General features: G+C 43.8%; 1 protein-coding gene across 1 annotated transcript in view; it reads right to left on the reverse strand.

The window, feature by feature from the left end:
- The window catches only part of BRD4 (bromodomain containing 4), a 1,872,054-nt gene that overhangs the window by 404,173 nt on the left and 1,449,898 nt on the right, over positions 1–17,983 (reverse strand). The window contains exon 9 of the mRNA XM_044084437.1: positions 13,480–13,691. Within this exon, the coding sequence (XP_043940372.1) occupies positions 13,480–13,691 (212 nt within the window). The remainder of the gene's footprint in view (positions 1–13,479; positions 13,692–17,983) is intronic.

Below are 17,983 nucleotides of genomic sequence, written 5' to 3' on the forward strand. Positions count from 1 at the left end.
TAGTTTCCACTCGTGAGGCTCCGTAAGGTTTCTGCTTAAAATCGTCTGTCAGAGTGTTCTGTTTTCCTGGCAGAAATTGAGCTTGAAGATTTATTTGGTAGGTCAAAGCTGTGTCCCACAGTGCCATGACTAATCTGCAAAAAGGGTATGAGTGTGTGCCCCCTTGCTTGTTTATATACCACATAACGGTGGTGTTGTCCGTCTTTAGCAGTAGTTGTCCTGGATGAAGTAAGTCCTTGAAGGCTGTTAGGGCACTTTGAACAGCTAGCATCTCTTTCTGGTTGATATGTAGATGCATTTGATTTGGTGCCCATATGCTCTGAATGCATCTTCCTGCCATGTGGGCCCCCCAGGCATAATCTGATGTGTCTGTTAAGGTTTGGCTGGCAGGGGGTAGAGTGAAGGGCCGTCCCATGTTTTGGTGACAGGCCTTTGCCCACCATAGAAAATCCTGTTGCAGGCAGGGGATGAGAGGAATCATTGTTTCCAGGCTGTGTGAATGTTGACTCCATAAACTCTTGGTACCACTGACGTTTCCTCATATGCAATCTTGCATATGGAATTAGTAGGATGCAGGATGCCATGAAGCCCAGAGCCTGCAGAATTTGTCTTGCAGAAGACTGGATTTTTGTTGCCATCAGTTTGAAGTAAGTAGTCAGTTGCCTTTGTCTGGCGTGAAGTAAGCCATCTGGGCAGTTGCATGCAAGCTTGCACCTACGAATGTTATCTTTTGAGAGGGCACAAGCTGTGATTTCTTTTCGTTTATTGTGTACCCTAGGCATTCTAGAAAAGCCTTTTCACAAACGCCAGGTGTTGCAGAAGAGTGTCCTTGTTCTCTGCTTGAATGAGACAGTGGTCCAAGTAAGGATATATTTGAATACTTCGTCTGCAAAATGCAATTACTGGTGCCAGGCACTTTGTAAAGACCCTGGGCACAGTAGATAAGCCAAAGGGCAGTGCAGAGAATTGGTAATGCATTAAGCCAGCCTTGAATCTGAGGTATCTTCTGCACGACTGTCTTATTGGGACATGCAGGCATGCCTCTTAAGTCTAAAGTCACCATCCAAGCATTCTTGCCCAGCATGGGCAGAAGCTGTTGCAAAGTGAGCATTTTGAATTTTGGGATGTCCAGGTATGTGTTCAAAATCGATAAATCCAGTATTTTCCGCCAGGCCTTGTCCTTTGTGGGTTCCAAGAACAGTCTTGAGTAAAACACTTGTCCTTTTTCCTGTTTTGGTACTGCCTGAATGGCCCCCATATCCAAGAGGGACGTAACCTGTTTCTGTGCCTCTGCCCATTGTTTTTTTGGCAGGTCTGGCCAACCATTTGTCATTGGTAGAGTGTGGAAATGGAATCTGCATACCTGTGAAACTATGTTCAGTACCCACTTGTCCTGGGTTATTAACTGACAATTTTGAGCAAAAAGTGCCAATTTTCCCACTATGGGTGCTGCCAAAAGATAAGTGCTTGGTGTAGGCAGAGGGAAGTCATTGGGATTGCTTTCTGTAGGTTTGCGCTTTATCTCCTCCTGATCTGGAGGTGGATGCGCCCCATTGCTTTGACCTGTATGAGTCTTGAGCCTGGTACCTGGAACCCTTAGGGCATCTGGATTTGCCCCTTTGAGCTGTATGACACAGGAAAGGACCAGTTTTTTGTAGGCCAGTGTCTACTGAATCTAGGTGGCTGCACTTGCAAGAAATCATTAACAGTTTGCATGGACTTAGCTTTGTCTTCCATTTTCTTTAAAACCTCTTCTGCCTTAATACCAGAGAATCATGCTGTAAAGGTGCACCTAGCAATTTAGCTTTAACATGATCAGGCAAATTTTGTTCCTTTAACCAGGCATGCCTCCTAATCACAGATCCAGTAACTGTGGCCCTGCAGGAGGCCTCTAAAGAATCAAAACCACATTTCTAAGTATGCTTTCCAACTTGTTCAGCTGTATGCAATAATTCCTGCAATTCCTTATTTTCTGCACATTCTGAAATCAACATCATTTTCTGTTTCAGCAATCCCATAACATGTTGTTGGTACTTAAAGCATATGAAATTGACAGTTTAAGGCCCTGATTGCCAAGGCTGCAGATGTATAAACCTTCTTTCCCCATCTGTCCAGTGCCCTTGAATCTCTGGTCAGAGGGTGTTGGGTTTTTTGCTGTTGAGGCCTTAACTCCCTTTGGACCCTGTGAAATAGTTTCAGGATCAGCAGCAGGGTTTCTGAATAAAAAAGTATGAGAGTTAGGGACCCTGTAATACCTGTCAGGCTTACTGGGAGCCAGAGGTAAGGAGTAAGGGGTCAGGCTTGACTCCGAAAACACATCATCCACAATGTCTAAAACAGGGGGAATGGCTAAAGGCTTGTGCTGAGGGAGGAGGAGGAAATCCCTGAGCCTCTTTTTTGATTCTGAGAAGTCTTGACTCTCCCAGTGAAAATGCTCCCTCAAAGTATGCAAGGTTTCTCCAAATGAATAATCCTCAGGAGGAGATGCAGATGGAATAGACTCCTCAGCATCAGAATCCTCATAGGGAGGTAAAGATAATTCCTGATCAGAAGAGGAATCAGAAGAAATAGAAACCTGATCTGAAGATTCATAGTCAGTGTCTTGCCCAGGCCTCTTATCTGGAGGGGGATGGGTACCCCTGATCAAGGTAATAAGGTCTTCAGCCATTTTGATCATCTGTGTTTTAGGCATAGAGGCCTGTGCACGTGGCTCTGATGTCGTTTTTTTAGTTTTAGAAGGTGTCTTTGCCTTTGGTTTTGCAGCTTTCGGTTTGATATAAAAATGTTGAGGTCTGAATACACCCTCAGAAGCCGGTGCCTGCTCAGCGGCTCCGGATCCATCCGAGAGAGATACATCCGCCAGTCCAATACCTTGAGTATCTTGCGGCATGCTGGACTCCACATGGGTGTCGGTAGAGGCCTGCGACTCAAAGGTAGCTGGTATCAGGGGCAGCGAAAGCGCCTGAGTACCGGCGAACCGGCGACTGGCTTAAGAGAAGCTTCGTCGTCAGTTTTGGATCTTGACTGCCTTTCTCTGTCCTTTCCTTTGCGTTTTTTTTATGTACTCCGGTAGTCGGATTGCTATCCGATGACATCTCTGGGTAGTTAAATCTGTTTCCAAAACACTTAGATGCAAAAATATACCGACGCTTAATAGTGCGTTGGTTAAATCTAGCACAAAACTGACAGCCAGGCACGTTGTGATCAGGGCCTAGGCAAGGAATACAGTATAAATGGAAATCCTTATGAGGTATTTGCTTCCCACAAGTAATACAATTATTAACTTTTTCTGACATCAGTAAAAAGCAAGAAAAAAGTTTCCCCAACGGGGTACTTAGCTTTATTGAAGACTTCGGTTCTGAAACTCGAATGCGAATATTTCAGTAGTCAGCCGACCGGCACTTGCAAAATGCTTCTGCTTCGGGCACTGCGCAGCAAGAAAGACTAAAGAAAATGGCGTTGGATGCATGTTTTATACCCCTGATGACCTGACGTCATGGAAGAGAAGACAGCAACTGACGCAGGACCCAAGACTTTGGAATTCAGGCCGACTTGAGGGCAACCTGCCAGCAGATTACCCAAATATAATGACTGCAGCAGTGAAACACGAAGAACATCTGATTGCCCAGAAGGCTAGAGTGGCAGATGTGTAAAAGTACAGTTTTGTACCTACCATAAATGTAGACGTTCGAGTGTTCACCCTGCTGCAGTCATCACACTTGGGTTATCCTGCTGTCAGGCGGTCCCCAAAGTCGGCCCGAATTCCAAAGTCTTGGTCCGGCGTCGGTTGCTGTCGCTTCTTCCCTGATGTCAGTGCGGCAGTGGTATTTAAGAGGCATCCAACACCATTTTCTTCAGTTTTTCTTGCCACAGATGTCAGGTGCCCCCAATAGGTAGGCAAAATATATATACATACATATATATATATATATATATATATATATATATATATATATATATATGGTTAAATAAAAATCAAACAAAACCCTTAGGCACAAGCAAATACACCACAGAGGTAGTATAGGAAGAAGTGGTAGAGATAAGTTCAGCTAGTTCAGAGGGGATGGAGGGAGGGAGGGTAACCTGGACTGCAGCAGGGTGAACACTCGAACATCTACATTTATGGTAGGTACAAAATTGTACTAAGTTCATCGTGTTACCCCTGCTGCAGTCATCACACTTGGGTTGAATCCCAAAGCTAAGGATGGGAGGTGGAATCAAACAGGGTCAGAAGAAGCTAGTAGGCCCTGCAAAACTGCAGTGGCAAAACCAGCTCTAGTCTTAGAGTATAGAGGTAAATTATAGTGTTTGGTGAAAGTGTGCACTAAACTCCAAGTAGCAGCTTCCAGAATGTCCTTGGTTGGCACTCCCCTGAGAAAGGCTGCTGATGTAGCTGTAGCCCTGGTGGTGTGGGACCTAATGTTAGCAGGTACTGGTTTCCCATGATGTGTGTAGCAGAAACGTATGCAATGTCCTATCCATTTTGAAATGGTCTGTTTTGAGATAGCTTTTCCTTGTGATCCTGTAGCATAGGCTACAAAAAGCTTGTCAGTTTTTCTGAAAGCCTTAGTTTTATCCAAGTAGTAACGTAATTGCCTGTAAATGTCCAAAGAGTGCAGGAGTCTTTCTCCTTTGTTCTGGGGATTTGGGAAGAAGGTGGGCAAGTGAATGGTTTGGTTTAGGGCCACACTGGATACCACCTTTGGCATAAAGGAAGGATTAGTTCATAGAGAGACTCTGTCATGATGAAAAATGATGAAAAGTTCCACTGCCATTAGTGCCTGTAGCTCTGAGACTCTTCTAGCTGAGGTTATTGCTAGTAGTAGGGCAGTTTTCCATGAAAGAAATTATCAGCTGAAAAAGCTTGTTCAAAGGGTGGCAGTGTAAGCTTTTCCAGAACAAAGTTAAGATCCCAAGTAGGTGTTGGAGCTCTCCTTGGTGGTCTTAAGTTTTTAGCCCCTCTGAGGAACTGTCTTAGGAGTGGATGTGAATGCGCTGAAATTGCCGAGGCGTGGATCTTAATAGATGAAAACGAAAGTCCTCTGTGCAACATCTCAAATATTGTAGAATCTGAGGGATGTTTGGATCAAGGGGGTTTAGGCCTTTAGCCTGGTTCCAGGTGCAAAATCTTTTCCATTTGTCTGAATAGGTCTTCCTGGTGCTGGGCCTCCTGGCCTCCAGAATGACATCCACAACAGCTTTGGATAAAGGTGTTGGTTGGTTGTTTAGGTAATTTGCCATGCAGCCAGGTTTAAAGTCTTGAGCTGGCTGTGTGGAATCTGATGGTCTCGCTGGGTGAGCAGGTGAGGAATTTGTGGCAAAATCCAGGGTGGGTCATGGGCCATATTCCTTAAAATTGGATACCAATGCTGGCGTGGCTAGTCTGGTGCAACAAGTATCATTTGTGGCCTCTCTAATCTGACTTTCAGCAGTACCTTTGCTAGAAGAGGCAGTGGAGGGAAGGCATAAACTGTTAATGTTTTCCAACTGAATGAGAGAGCGTCCCACTTTCCAAGCTAGTGGATGGAAGGTCCTTGTGCAAAATTTTTGAAGTTGGTGGTTGTGGGGGCTTGCAAACAAATCTATGTCTGGGCGTCCCCATCTTTGAACTATCATTGCAAATACTTGTGGATCTAGTTTCCATTCATGTGGATCCACAATGTTTCTGCTTAGGTTGTCTGCCAATGTGTTTTTCTTTCCTGTCAGGAATTGTGTTTGTAATTGAACCTAGTAAGAGAGTGCCGTGTTCCACAAGGTCATTGCTTGCCTGCATAGAGAGTAGGAATGTGTGCCCCCTTGCTTGTTTATGTACCACATAACTGTGGTATTGTCCGTCTTTATTAGCAGTTGTCCTGGGTGTAGAAGGTCCTTGAAAGCTGTTAGGGCATTCTGCACTGCTAGCATTTCTTTTTGATTGATATGCAAGTGTCTCTGATCTGTAGTCCATTTGCCCTGAATGCACTGCCCTGCCATGTGTGCTCCCCAGGCATAGTCCGATGCATCTGTTGTCATAGTTTGCCTGGCTGTGGGTAAGGTGAAAGGCTGACCCTTGTTGAGGTGACATGCCTGTGCCCACCACAGAAATTTCTGTTGAAGGCAGGGAATTAGTGGTATCATTGTCTCCAAGCTGTGGCTGTGCTGAGTCCATACACTTTTCAGGTACCATTGTAATTTCATCATATGCAGTTTTGCAAATGGTATTAGAAGAATGCAAGATGCCATGAATCCCAAGGCCTGCAGAACTTTTCTTCCAGGGAGTTGTATCTTTGTTGCCATTATTTTGAAATATTGAAACCGCTGTCGTTGCTTGTCTGGCGTGAGGAAAGCCATCTGGGCCGTTGTATTCAAGCTGGCATCCAGAAATATTGTTTTGTGAGGGTACTAGTTTTGATTTCTTTTTGTTTACTGTGTACCCTAGGCAACTTAGAAGGTGTTTGACAAATGCCAGATGCTTTAAAAGAATGTCCTTGCTTTCTGCTTGAATAAGGCAGTCGTCCGGGTATGGATATATTTGGATTCCTCTTTGTCTGCAGTATGCAATTACTGGTGCCAGGCATTTTGTGAAGACTCTGGGCGCAGTAGATAAGCCAAAGGGCAGTGCAGAGAATTGGTAATGCGTTGAACCTGCAATGAAGCGGAAGTATCTCCTGCAATTTTGTCTGATAGGGACATACAGGTATGATTCCTTGAGGTCCAAAGTGACTAGCCAAGCATTCTTGCCCAGCATGGGAAGAAGCTGCTGTAGTGTTAGCATCTTGAATTTTGGTACTTGCAGATAGGTGTTCAGAATTGAAAGATCCAGAATGGGTCTCCATGCTTTGTCCTTTCTTGGGACTAGGAAGAGTCTTGAGTAAAATCCTTGTCCTTGCTCCTGTGCAGGTACCTGTTGAATGGCTTTCATGTTCATGAGAGCTGCAATTTGTTTTTGTGCCTCTGCCCATTGATTTTGGTGGCAGGTTTGGCATTCCTTTGATCCTTGGTAAGGTATGAAAGTGGAATCTGTATCCTTGGGAGACAATGTTTAGAACCCATTTGTCTTTTGTGATTATGTGCCAGTTGTCTGCAAAAAATGCTAGTTTTCCCCCCAAGGGAGTTGCCAGGAAAGATTTGCTTGGTAGTTTGAGGACAGAGTCATTGTGTTTGTCTTCTGCTAGCCTGGGGCCTGTCTTCTCCTCCTTTCTGGGTAGCAGAAACCCATTGGCGAGGTATGTAAGAGTCCTGTGACTGGCATCTGCCCCTTGGGCGTCTGTATTTGCCCCTCTGTGATCTGTCTGAAGCTGGAAATGACAAGTTTTTTGTTGGCCAATTTCTGCTGAAATGGGGGTTGTACCTGCAAAAAATCCTTGACCGTTAGCATAGACTTTGCCTTATCCTCCATTTTCTTTAAAACCTCTTCTGCTTTGACACCAAATAATACATCCTGCTGTAAAGGTGCATCCAATAATTTTGCTTTAACATGGCCAGGGAGGGTTTGTTCTTTTAACCAAGCATGTTTACATATGACAGAGCCAGTAACAGTTGCTCTACAGGAAGCTTCCAATTTATCAAATCCGCATTGCAAGGTATGTTTTCCCACCTGTTCTGCTGCATGCAAAAGATCCTGCATTTCCCTGAATTCAGGCTGTTATGAATGTGTGCTCATTTTTTGTTTTAAATGAGACATCAGGAATTGTTGATATTTCAGCATGTGAAACTGGCAATTTAATGCTCTCATAGCCAGAGTTGCTGAGGTGTAAATTTTCTTTCCCCATCTATCTAAGGGCTCTGGAATCCCTTACAGAAGGCACAGGATTTTTAACCATAGAAGCTTTTGCTCCCTTAGGACCCTGGGAAATTGTCTCTGGGTCAGCTACAGGGTTTTTATAAAGGAACTCTCGGAGCCTTTTCTTAGAATCTGAGTAATCCTTGCCTTCCCAGTGGAAATGTTCCCTCATGGTATGCAAAGTTTCCCCAAAGGAGTAGTCTTCAGGGGGAGAAGCCGAGGGAATGGAATCTTCAGCCTCAGAATCCTCATAAGGTGGAAAAGTGTAATCCTGTTCTTCAGAAGAATCTGAGGAGAGAGAAACCTGGTCAGAGGATGCATAAGTCTCCTCTTGTCTTGGTCTTTTATCAGGAGGGGGATGGGAACCCCTGATAAGGGTAATTAAATCTTCAGCCATTTTAAGCATCTGTTTGTTAGGCATGGGGCCTTGAACTGTAGCCTGAGGTACAGTTTTCTTTGGTTTTAAAGGAGTTTTAAGTTTAGCATAAGATTTAATGGTGAGTGTAGTCGGTCTAAATACACCTTCTGCAACCAAAGGTGCTTGCGTTGCACTGGTGTCTAGTTCTGCTCCGGTGTCGGTAGAAGGCTGCGTAGGCTTAGTGGACTCCACTTGGGAATCCGCAGCTGTCTGGGGTTCCAGTTCTGCGGTCGTCAGGGGCTGCGTAGGCGCCTCACTGAAAACCGGAGAACCGGCGACAGGCCCAACTGAGGCCTCGGTGTCTGGCTTATTCCTAAGGCTGCCTGTCCTTATCCTTGCATTTTTTTTGAGTGGCGGTCATCGGCTGCTCCAACGGCATGATATAATTAAATTTCCTACCAAAGTAATGCCGTGCCAAGTCAAAACAGCGTTTGATAGTTCGTTTATTAAACCTAGCGCAAAACCGACAAGCTGTGATGTCATGGTCTGGGCCTAGGCAAGGAATACAATAGGAATGGAAGTCCTTATGAGGTATTTGCTTCCCACAAGAAATGCAATTGTTAACTTTTTCTGACATCGGACTGAGGCAAGAAAATGTTCCCCAACGGGGTACTTGGCTTTAATGAAGACTTCGGACTGAAATTCAAATCGAAAATCTCAGGTGTCGGCCGACTGGCACTTGAAAACTGCTTCTGCTTCGGGCACCGCGAGGCAAGGACGACTGAAGAAAATGGCGTCGGATGCCTCTTAAATACCCCTGCCGCACTGACGTCAGGGAAGAAGCGACAGCAACCGACGCCGGACCAAGACTTTGGAATTCAGACCGACTGCGGGACCACCTGACAGCAGGATAACCTAAGTGTGAAGACTGCAGCAGGGTAACACGATGAACATCCATTTTTCCCAGCCTCTCCATGACCACTCTATCAGATGGAAGTGGGGAAGTGGAAGGTAACAATTTGAAAGCCTTCTCAGCCGAAACTGATTTGGTAGCTGGGTCTGCACATGGAACTTTGAACAGGAACCTGGGAGTCCTCAGGCACTTTGTCGAACTTGCCTGGGTGTTTGGAAGCAGAGGGCTGGGAGTCGGTGTGGTATTTGCTTTCCACATGCGAGAGAATTGTTAATTTTTTCTGACATCGGTTAGTGCAAGAAAAAAAGGATCCCCAATGGGGTACTTAGCTTTAGAAGACTTCAGCTTCAATTCGGTAGACAAAACTCAAGTAGCAGCCAACCGGCACTTGTGCAAACTCCTTCTGCTTCGGGCTCCATGGCAAGAAGGACTGGTGTAATGACATCAGCTGCCTTACTTTATACTACCGACGACCTGACGTCAGTCCTGAAATTACAGCAACTGACGCAAAAACACTAACTTTCTGATATTCGGGCTGGCCGAGGGCTACCCTGGCAGGGATAACCCAAATGTGATGACTGCAACAGTGAAACACGAAGAACATTTGGAGGGATGGCAGAGGGTGATGGAGAATCCATTTGCAGGAGGTCATTACACCTCTTTTGTACATCAGAGAATTGTGAGCAGTCCCACTTGAAGAAATCCATCATTGTTTGAATAGTCTCCGGGAGGCATACCCCAAGGGGGAAGCAATTTGGGTGGTGTATGCTAAAGACTCATCCGCTGAGGATTCCTCTTCATCAGAGGCGGTATCTGCAGTAACCCTCTTAAAAGCTGAGGAGGGAGAGAAAGCCTGAAAAGGAATAGGAGGAGAGAGCTGGGGCAGAGCCATGAAAGCACTAAAAAGGGTTTGTAAAAAAGCCTGCCACTAAGGAGCTTGCTGTTGAGGGGCAAAGCTAACATGCTTTGTTTTTAACTTTTTCTTCTTAGGGACTTCCATGTGATGGAAGGTCGAAGGGCCCAATTTTGGCCTCCACTCTATGTTCAACATTACATCCTCATGTACCATGATCTGGGTGATGCCACGCATTCCTTCAGATATCACGAGCCATGGATCCCCCTTTTCATCCGAGTCGGACATCTGCATTTCCTTTGAGGATGTGCCGGTGAACTTCTTTGGGGCTTCCACAGTGGTACCCGCCGAAGAGACATCCACCACCTCCGGGACAGCCTCCAAGCCTACATCAGCCTTGAGAGGGACGTCGGGAAGAGAGGGCGCAGCAGTAACATCAGGCCGTTTCTTGGTCTTCTTCACACCTGGCGCTCGTCAGGACCTGACGTCACCTCCAAACCCTGTGCTTAACGTGCTGATTCTCTAAGCAGAGCTTAAACGAAGCTAAGTGGCTTCTAAGAGTCTTGGGGACAAACAATGTGCAGATAGCTCAAGTGGTGTGATCGTGGTCTGGGCCTAGATAAGAGGCAGAGGTCGTGGGCATCTTTACATGGAATCTGCCTTCCACACTGACACTTGCCTTTCCTAGCTGGCATGAAATCACCAAAACACACACAGCAGCATTAAGAATTAAGCAAGAAAAAACTCCAATGGGGGTACTTATCTGAATTAGGAATCACCTATCTGACAACCGAACATCCAGATCAGTTGATTGAGCATGCAGCACAGAAGTTCTGAAGTTGGTGCGTGCTGATGTCTGCTTTACACCCAATGTCTTTTTATGACAGATGTATGAGGAGAGATGTGCGTCACACGTACCTCGCAGTAGCATATAAACTTCTGTATGCGAGCCACACATACGGAGTCAGCCAGAGGTGGGCTACTACCTAATGTAATGAATACTGGTGCATATGAACAGAAGGACATCTTGCAATAACGTCTGACATCAGACGATGATGTAAAGACCATCAATACACAGGGAGGTGGTGGGAAGGTATAGCTGGTCCTTTAGAAGGGGAATTTAGGTTAGCTGATACATTACAAACTTGCCTGTAATACTGAAATGTTATGACCCTCATTGGGTCTAGACTGGACTGAATCCCACACAGCATGGTTTCTGAAAAACGACTTCCTGAGTCACAGCGAAAGCAATAATGTCTGGCGGAGGTCTGCACAAAGCAAAAGGCTGAATCAATGTCTGCAACAGATACATTACTGAAGCAAGCATCACAGGTCACGATCCTTCTAAGCAGATGGCCTTTGGGTGGCTTCTTCCTCTTTTGATGCTGTCCAGGCCAAGCAGAGGAAGTGGAGAAGAAGGGAGGAGGGGGGGGGAGGATCTCAGAGACTTTCCACAGAGGTGAATATGTAGCTCCTCTTCAAGAAGACATTACAAAGGCCCAGGGAAGTAACAGACCAATGTATTCTCCACACCAAGTGGGCATTATGAATCATATTTTCGCCTTACGGAAATGCAACTTCCAGCACATTACCTTGTGCAACTGTGTACCCCAGTCTGCAGCCTGGACTAAAGCATCCATAGAAAAGTATAACAAGCATAGTATCCCTACTTAAGAGGCCAAGAACAAAAGACTCAGGAAAATCTTCCAGTTCCTCTGCTGAGCTGCCTAACCCGATAGTTCAATTAGATTCTGTGAATTCTTTTCTGCATGCATCTAGTGAACACCCTGGTCAATTGACAAGATCTTTCCCCTATGGTGAATTCTACAGGGCTACAACTTTATGTTCAGAAGAGATTAATTTCCCGGTGATAGCGGTGGATATACTTGACAGATGATTATCTAGGAGTTATAATTACAGCCTTCTGATTCCCACATGGCAGAAGGTTGTAGATGGAAATAAGCAATTAACTCAGAAATATAAATATGCTGAAAAGGTGTTTGGGAATTATAAAGGGGAACAGGAGGGATATATATTTTGTGAAGTGCTATGCTCTGTTTGTTGAAGGTGTATCACATATCTTGAGAAAACATTTGTATATTATTACATCGAATGTGATATACAATAATTTGAAATTGAATATTTCATACAGAAATTCACCTATCATAACAAGTAGAGTTGCACACACACATATTGGTAGTGAGGTTTTGGAGTCTCAGGGCAAGGGATGCACTACTTTTAATTACATGGATCAGGGAACTGCACATATAATTAATGGGAAGCTGTACAAAGTTCCAGGAGTATTTAACTATCAAAAATGGTGATTTAGGGGTTACTTTGCCCCTGTAATAAGTTTTACATTGGTAAGACCATATGTCAACTAAGGATGAGGATACATGAACAAATCCAAAATGTCAGAATGAATTCTCCTTCCAATCCTGTAGCATCACATTTTTTTCAAATACAACACTGATTCGGATTTACTGAGATGCTTTACAATGTATGTGTTGACATTCTAATTTATATTTAGATCCTTCTGATATGTTATTACAGGAGAAGGCTTGGTTTACTTTCACTTATGATACCTTGCAACCAAAAGGGCCTTAATTAATTGCCTATGAAATATTTAATATAACAGCTTTGGCAGTATCTTGGAACCTCATTTCATAGACGCTAGGATATGTGCATTTTTGTATTCAACTGGCTTATTACTACTATTATTATTATATGAGCTCATTTGTTTCAACTGAATTATTTTTGCTTTATACTTTCATTTAAATTCATATGCATTCTGCTACATTCCACTGTTCTATTTAGTAAAGTTCTAATTGATGAACTATTTAAATGCTTTACTGTGTTTAAAACCTTTGAACCTTGAAGGCGTATGCTGAGGGAGCTAGTTCATTTCTTGGATTTACACATTATTCCTGGTTTCTAATAACGTTGCTTTCTTGTGCCAAATTATGTTCTTCTAAATTTTGAAGTGTGGAAGAGTTTATATGTAGCAACAATCAAAGTTGTATTAGTAATAAACATTCTACCTTTTTCAATGTCAAGTAAATTGGTTAAACTGGCACCTGTGGCAGTTGGAAACCTTATGCACTTCCAAGTCAGTACAGCCAAAATAGCTGTAGGGTCTTTTTGGTGGTCTGAAGACCAAAGGGGCATTTACTAAACTACCACAGATAAATATCAATATCCATCATATGTGAACTGGAAAAAAAAATGATAAGACTCTAGGGGCAACAACTCTTATGCAGCCTGCAAGCTACACCATGATATGTGCTTGCCAGAGGCGCAGCTATCCTTCAACAACACAGGGCTTTGTTGAAAAATGTGCCAAATTCTGACTGCTAGAAAAAGTACTAACCAACCCAGAGCACATCAAGAAGGGCCTTCATACTTGGATGCGATAACTACATTCACAGAATCGTAAATGTCAACCATACCTAAAAACTGTTCAAAAACAATAATTAGAAAATGCACGACTCATTTGCAGGACCACTTCCACAAGACTAAGTAGCTACTAAGTTTGAAAAATGAAGCCTGTGCATTTGTAACACTGAACTTTACTGATATTAGACTGGACTAACCTGGAATTGTTACTGTTGCTGATGCTGCTGCTACTACTTTTCTTAACCTTTTTTAGGGGTAGCTCCTTGGTCTTGTTCTTCTTGCTCTCTTCAGGTTCCTCCTTTCTTTTATGCTTCTCTTTATTCTTCTCTTTTTTGTCCTTCTCTTTCTTCTTTGGTTTGTTTTGTTGAGGCTGGGACAGGGCAGCAAGCTGCTCATGGACAGCTTTTAACTAGAAATAAACAGCAGTAGTCAGACACCACGCATAAAACACTAAAAAAAAAAGGATACAAGACGCAGGATATAGGTTCATAATTTTACCAAGCTTTGCTATCCACTATGCACTAACTAAACCATTAGATGTGTACACATTGTGACAAGCTGACCAGTAAGAAAAAGCACACTTAAGTGCCCAAGTGGCAAAGTACTTTACTTGTACCTTTACATGAAAGCACTTCATAGTGGTGCAGGGCCTATTCCTTATACAAAGACTAGTTTAAGTGACAAAATATAATCTCTATGAATGCTAAATTATCAAACACAAAACTGCAAACAAAGCATCAAAAGTACAGTTGTGTATTTAACTTATAATTCTAGGTGCTTGAATAGATCAATGTTGCAGTACTGTGTTTTGGGACTTCCCTGCTGTGCAGAAGCTCACTGCTGTCCTGAATACCAGCCTCTTTCACCATCCTCCAGCCTGCGGCCATCAGGGTATAAAGAGGAAGTCAGCTGGCACCATCTATTCCAGGGTTTAAGAAGTCCAATGGTCTTGCTGTGGAGCATGACCTTTCCTATCATCCCGACTATGAGACAGTATCCCCAAATATAGGGGTAGGAAAGGAAGAGATAGGGATGATGAATGAGATGAGACAATTCCTCCCAACTTAAGACAAAAACAGACAGAGAAGGGGAAGGAAGGTGAGAAAGCGGACTACAAAACTTTGATCTACTTGAACAGCTACAATTATGGTTAGTGATGTACACAACTGTGCTATGATCAATAGTCAGAGTTGCAGTATTGAGCCTTGGGAAGACTCAAGGCTTCTAGTTAGGTGGTTGGGCAGAAATCTGATCAGAGGACAACAGGTTCTGCAGGATGGTAGAGGTGAAGCCAGCTTTTGCCCTACAACTGGACCCATGTGGTAATGTTTGGCGAAGGTGTGAACAGAAGACCAAGTGGTAACTTCTAGAATGGTCTGTGTGGGTACCCCATTCAAAGAGGCAGTATTGGTGTTTTTACGTATGGTGAAGTGTGTTCTAACTCTGCCAGGAAGCTGTTTATCATATTGTGAGTAATACAAAGAAATGTATTTTGCAATCCATTCGAGATAGCTTGTTTGCTAAATGGCTTAACACTGTTTTCCTTATGAGAAAACTAAAATAGCTGCCCATATCTGTTTAGGAAGTAGTTTGTACTATGGAAGTAAATTAGAAGTTATGTACTTAGCATAATCTGGCATCTGTAATGTCCATTTTCATTCTTCCTCACAAATGGGGATTGGATCCAATCCTCAAATCCAACTCTGCCAAATACAAGACTTAGGATCCACCTCTCGAGCTCTTCCCTCTTCCCATAATGCTCTATTCTATCCCCAACACTTCAGATGGACTTTGCTGCCTACTCTACCAAATTATGACAGAGATTCAGACACAAGAAAAAGGTTATTGCTCAAACCTGGAATTGAAAGGCTCCAATACAGGATAAAGTAGACACTTCTAGAAGAGATGAGGCTGTGGGATGGACGGGAAGGAATGTGAGGAAGAATGAAAATAGACAACACAGATGCAAAGATATGCTAAGTACATAACTTCTAAATTTGATGTTGTCTTTTTCATTCTTCCTCACAAATGAAAAAGAATCCCCAGCTATGGTACACTGTCGAACCAAAAAAAGCTCTGCTTCTGGAGACAATGTCTAACTTGTAATGTGCAACAAAAGTGCAAGTCTTTGACCAAGTGGCTGCATCACAAATATCAATGAAAGTCCTTGATGAAAAAGCAGATGAAGCAGCTACAGGCAGAGTGAAGGGAGCTCTAGGGGGTAATGGCAAATCTAATCCTTTATGAGAATAAACCAATGAACTGCAATCAGTAATCCACCTGCCTAGTGTAATTTTAGATACTGCCTCACCCAAGTGGTTAGGGGAAGAGGTTACAAACAGTTGATCGGACTTCCTGAACTGTTTTATCCTGTGAAAATAAAAGCGTAATTGTGCACATCGAGGTGGTGAAGCATGTATTCTCCCTTATTTGTATATTCCTGGAAAAAAGACTGGTAATTGTACGGATTGATTAATGTTGCTCTCCGTCGCCACTTTAGGAAGAAAGGAAGGGATGGTCCGTAGACACACCTTGTCCTTATGAAAAATAATTTAGAAGGCTTAGCTAATAGGGCTTGAAGCTCAGAAATTCTTTTTGCTGAAGTGAGCCACTAAGATAGTTTTCCAAGAAAGAAACTTCATATTGCATTTGTCTGCCAGTTCAAAGGGTTTCTCAGTTAAACCCTGAAGGACCAGAGTAAGGCTTCGAGGAGGAGAGGGGTCCTTTATTGGGGGTCTGAGGAGAAAGAAGTCCTTCACGAAGACTTTACACAATCTGGACAAAGCCAGAGAAAATAATTTGTTTTCAAAATGGAAATTAGAAATCACTGCCAACTGAAGCTTAATAGCAGAAAAACAAGTCCCCTCTTTAAAAAGAATTGTTAGAAAGTGAAGAATGGCTGAAGTAAGTGCTGAAAAAAGATAGATATTCTGGTTGGAGGTCCAAATAGAAGACCTTTTCCATTTGCTTCTGTAGACTTTAACAGAAGTCTTCTGGGAGGCCACAATAATCTCACAAACTGGGGAAGCAAGCTTGGACTGTCTAAATAATGGAAGTGAAGAAACCATGCAGTTAGTATGACGGCACGGAGATTAGGGTTTTGAATTCTCAATGGATGAGACAGAAGATACTGAGTGGGTTTCCAGTGTCCATGGAAGATATCTCAAGTGAGACTGAAGGACGGGGAACCATACCTGTCGAGGCCAGAAGGGGACAATGAGGATGACTGAGCTCTTCAGTCTGCTTGCCTTCCATAAGAACTACGGAATCAAAGGAACAGGAGAAGCATACAGGAGACCCAGGGGCCAATCATGAATCAAAGCATCTTTGGTGACTCCCAAGGAGGGGAGAACCACAATGAAATACTTGCTGTACTTGTTGAGGGATGAGACAAATAGGTCACAACAAGGCTGGCCACAGCAGCTGAAGATCATATTCGCTACTGATTGAGTGACTTCAGAATGACTGAGAGGGCATCAAACTGGATGGTTGAGCCCGTCTCCTAGTGTGTTGGTTTTCCCAGGGATGTGTGCTGCAATGAGAAAGTTGTCTAAAGTGATCACCCACTCCTAAATCCTCACGGCTTCTCTGCACAGTGGATAAAGATCGGGTTTCCTCCTTGCTTATGCACCAGACTACTGACATGTCTGCTTGAATTCAACAGTCCATAGAGGGAGAACATCTTGAAATTCTTGCAATGCTGTAAGGACTGCTCTCATCTCTAGAGCACTGATATGCAACTTGGCCTCCAGAGGGAACCACATGCCTTGGACCATCTTTCTAAAGAAATGCTAACCCTCCCACCACAGCTGAGAAGCATCCATGGTCACTGTTGCAACTGGGGAAAGAAGGGTAAATAGTCTGCCCACAAACAGGTCTTTGGACTGAATAGTACAGTTTTGTACCTACCATAAATGTAGATGTCCGATAGACATTCAACTGCAGTCATAACATGAGGGTTGTCCTGCCTCAGGCAGCCCTCGGTCGGCCGGATTCCAAAGTCTGGGTCCGACGTCGGCTGATGTCGCATTTCTCTCCGACGTCAGAGCGGCTGGAGTACATAAGCATCAGCCGACGCCATTTTCTTCAGTGTTTCTTGCCCCAGATGCCAGGTGCCCACCAAGGAAGGCTGTAATCAAATTGAAAGACAAAAACAGGATTCCAAACAAATAAATGAGCCATAAAACAAATACACCACAACAGATATCCCCAGCTAAGAGTAACAGGGATAGGAGTGGACCCTAGGCATAGAGGGGTATGGAGGGAGGGAAAATCCGACTGCAGTTGCATGTCTATCGGACATCTACATTTATGGTAGGTACAAAACTGTACTATGTCCTTCAAGAATGCAACTGCAGTCATAACATGTGGGTAGAATACCATAGCTTAGCTGGGGGAGGAGGTATGCTCTAGGAAAGAGATGGTGTGGCAATCAAACCCTGCAGGACTGCCGAAGCAAAGCCTGCTCTGGATCTGGAATATAGAGGGAGATTGTAGTGTTTGGAGAATGTATGCACGGAGCTCCATGTAGCAGCTTCTAGAATGTCCTTGGTAGGCACCCCTCTTAAGAATGCTGTAGAGGTGGCTGTAGCTCTGGTGGAATGTGGTCTGACATTGGCTGGAACAGTCTTTCCATGAAAGGAATAACAGAATCTGATGCAATGTCCAATCCATTTAGAAATAGTCTGTTTTGAAATTGCT

This window comes from Protopterus annectens, chromosome 9.part0 (assembly GCF_019279795.1).
Source record: "Protopterus annectens isolate FY-2018-M chromosome 9.part0, PAN1.0, whole genome shotgun sequence".
Taxonomy (NCBI): Eukaryota; Metazoa; Chordata; order Ceratodontiformes; family Protopteridae; genus Protopterus; species Protopterus annectens.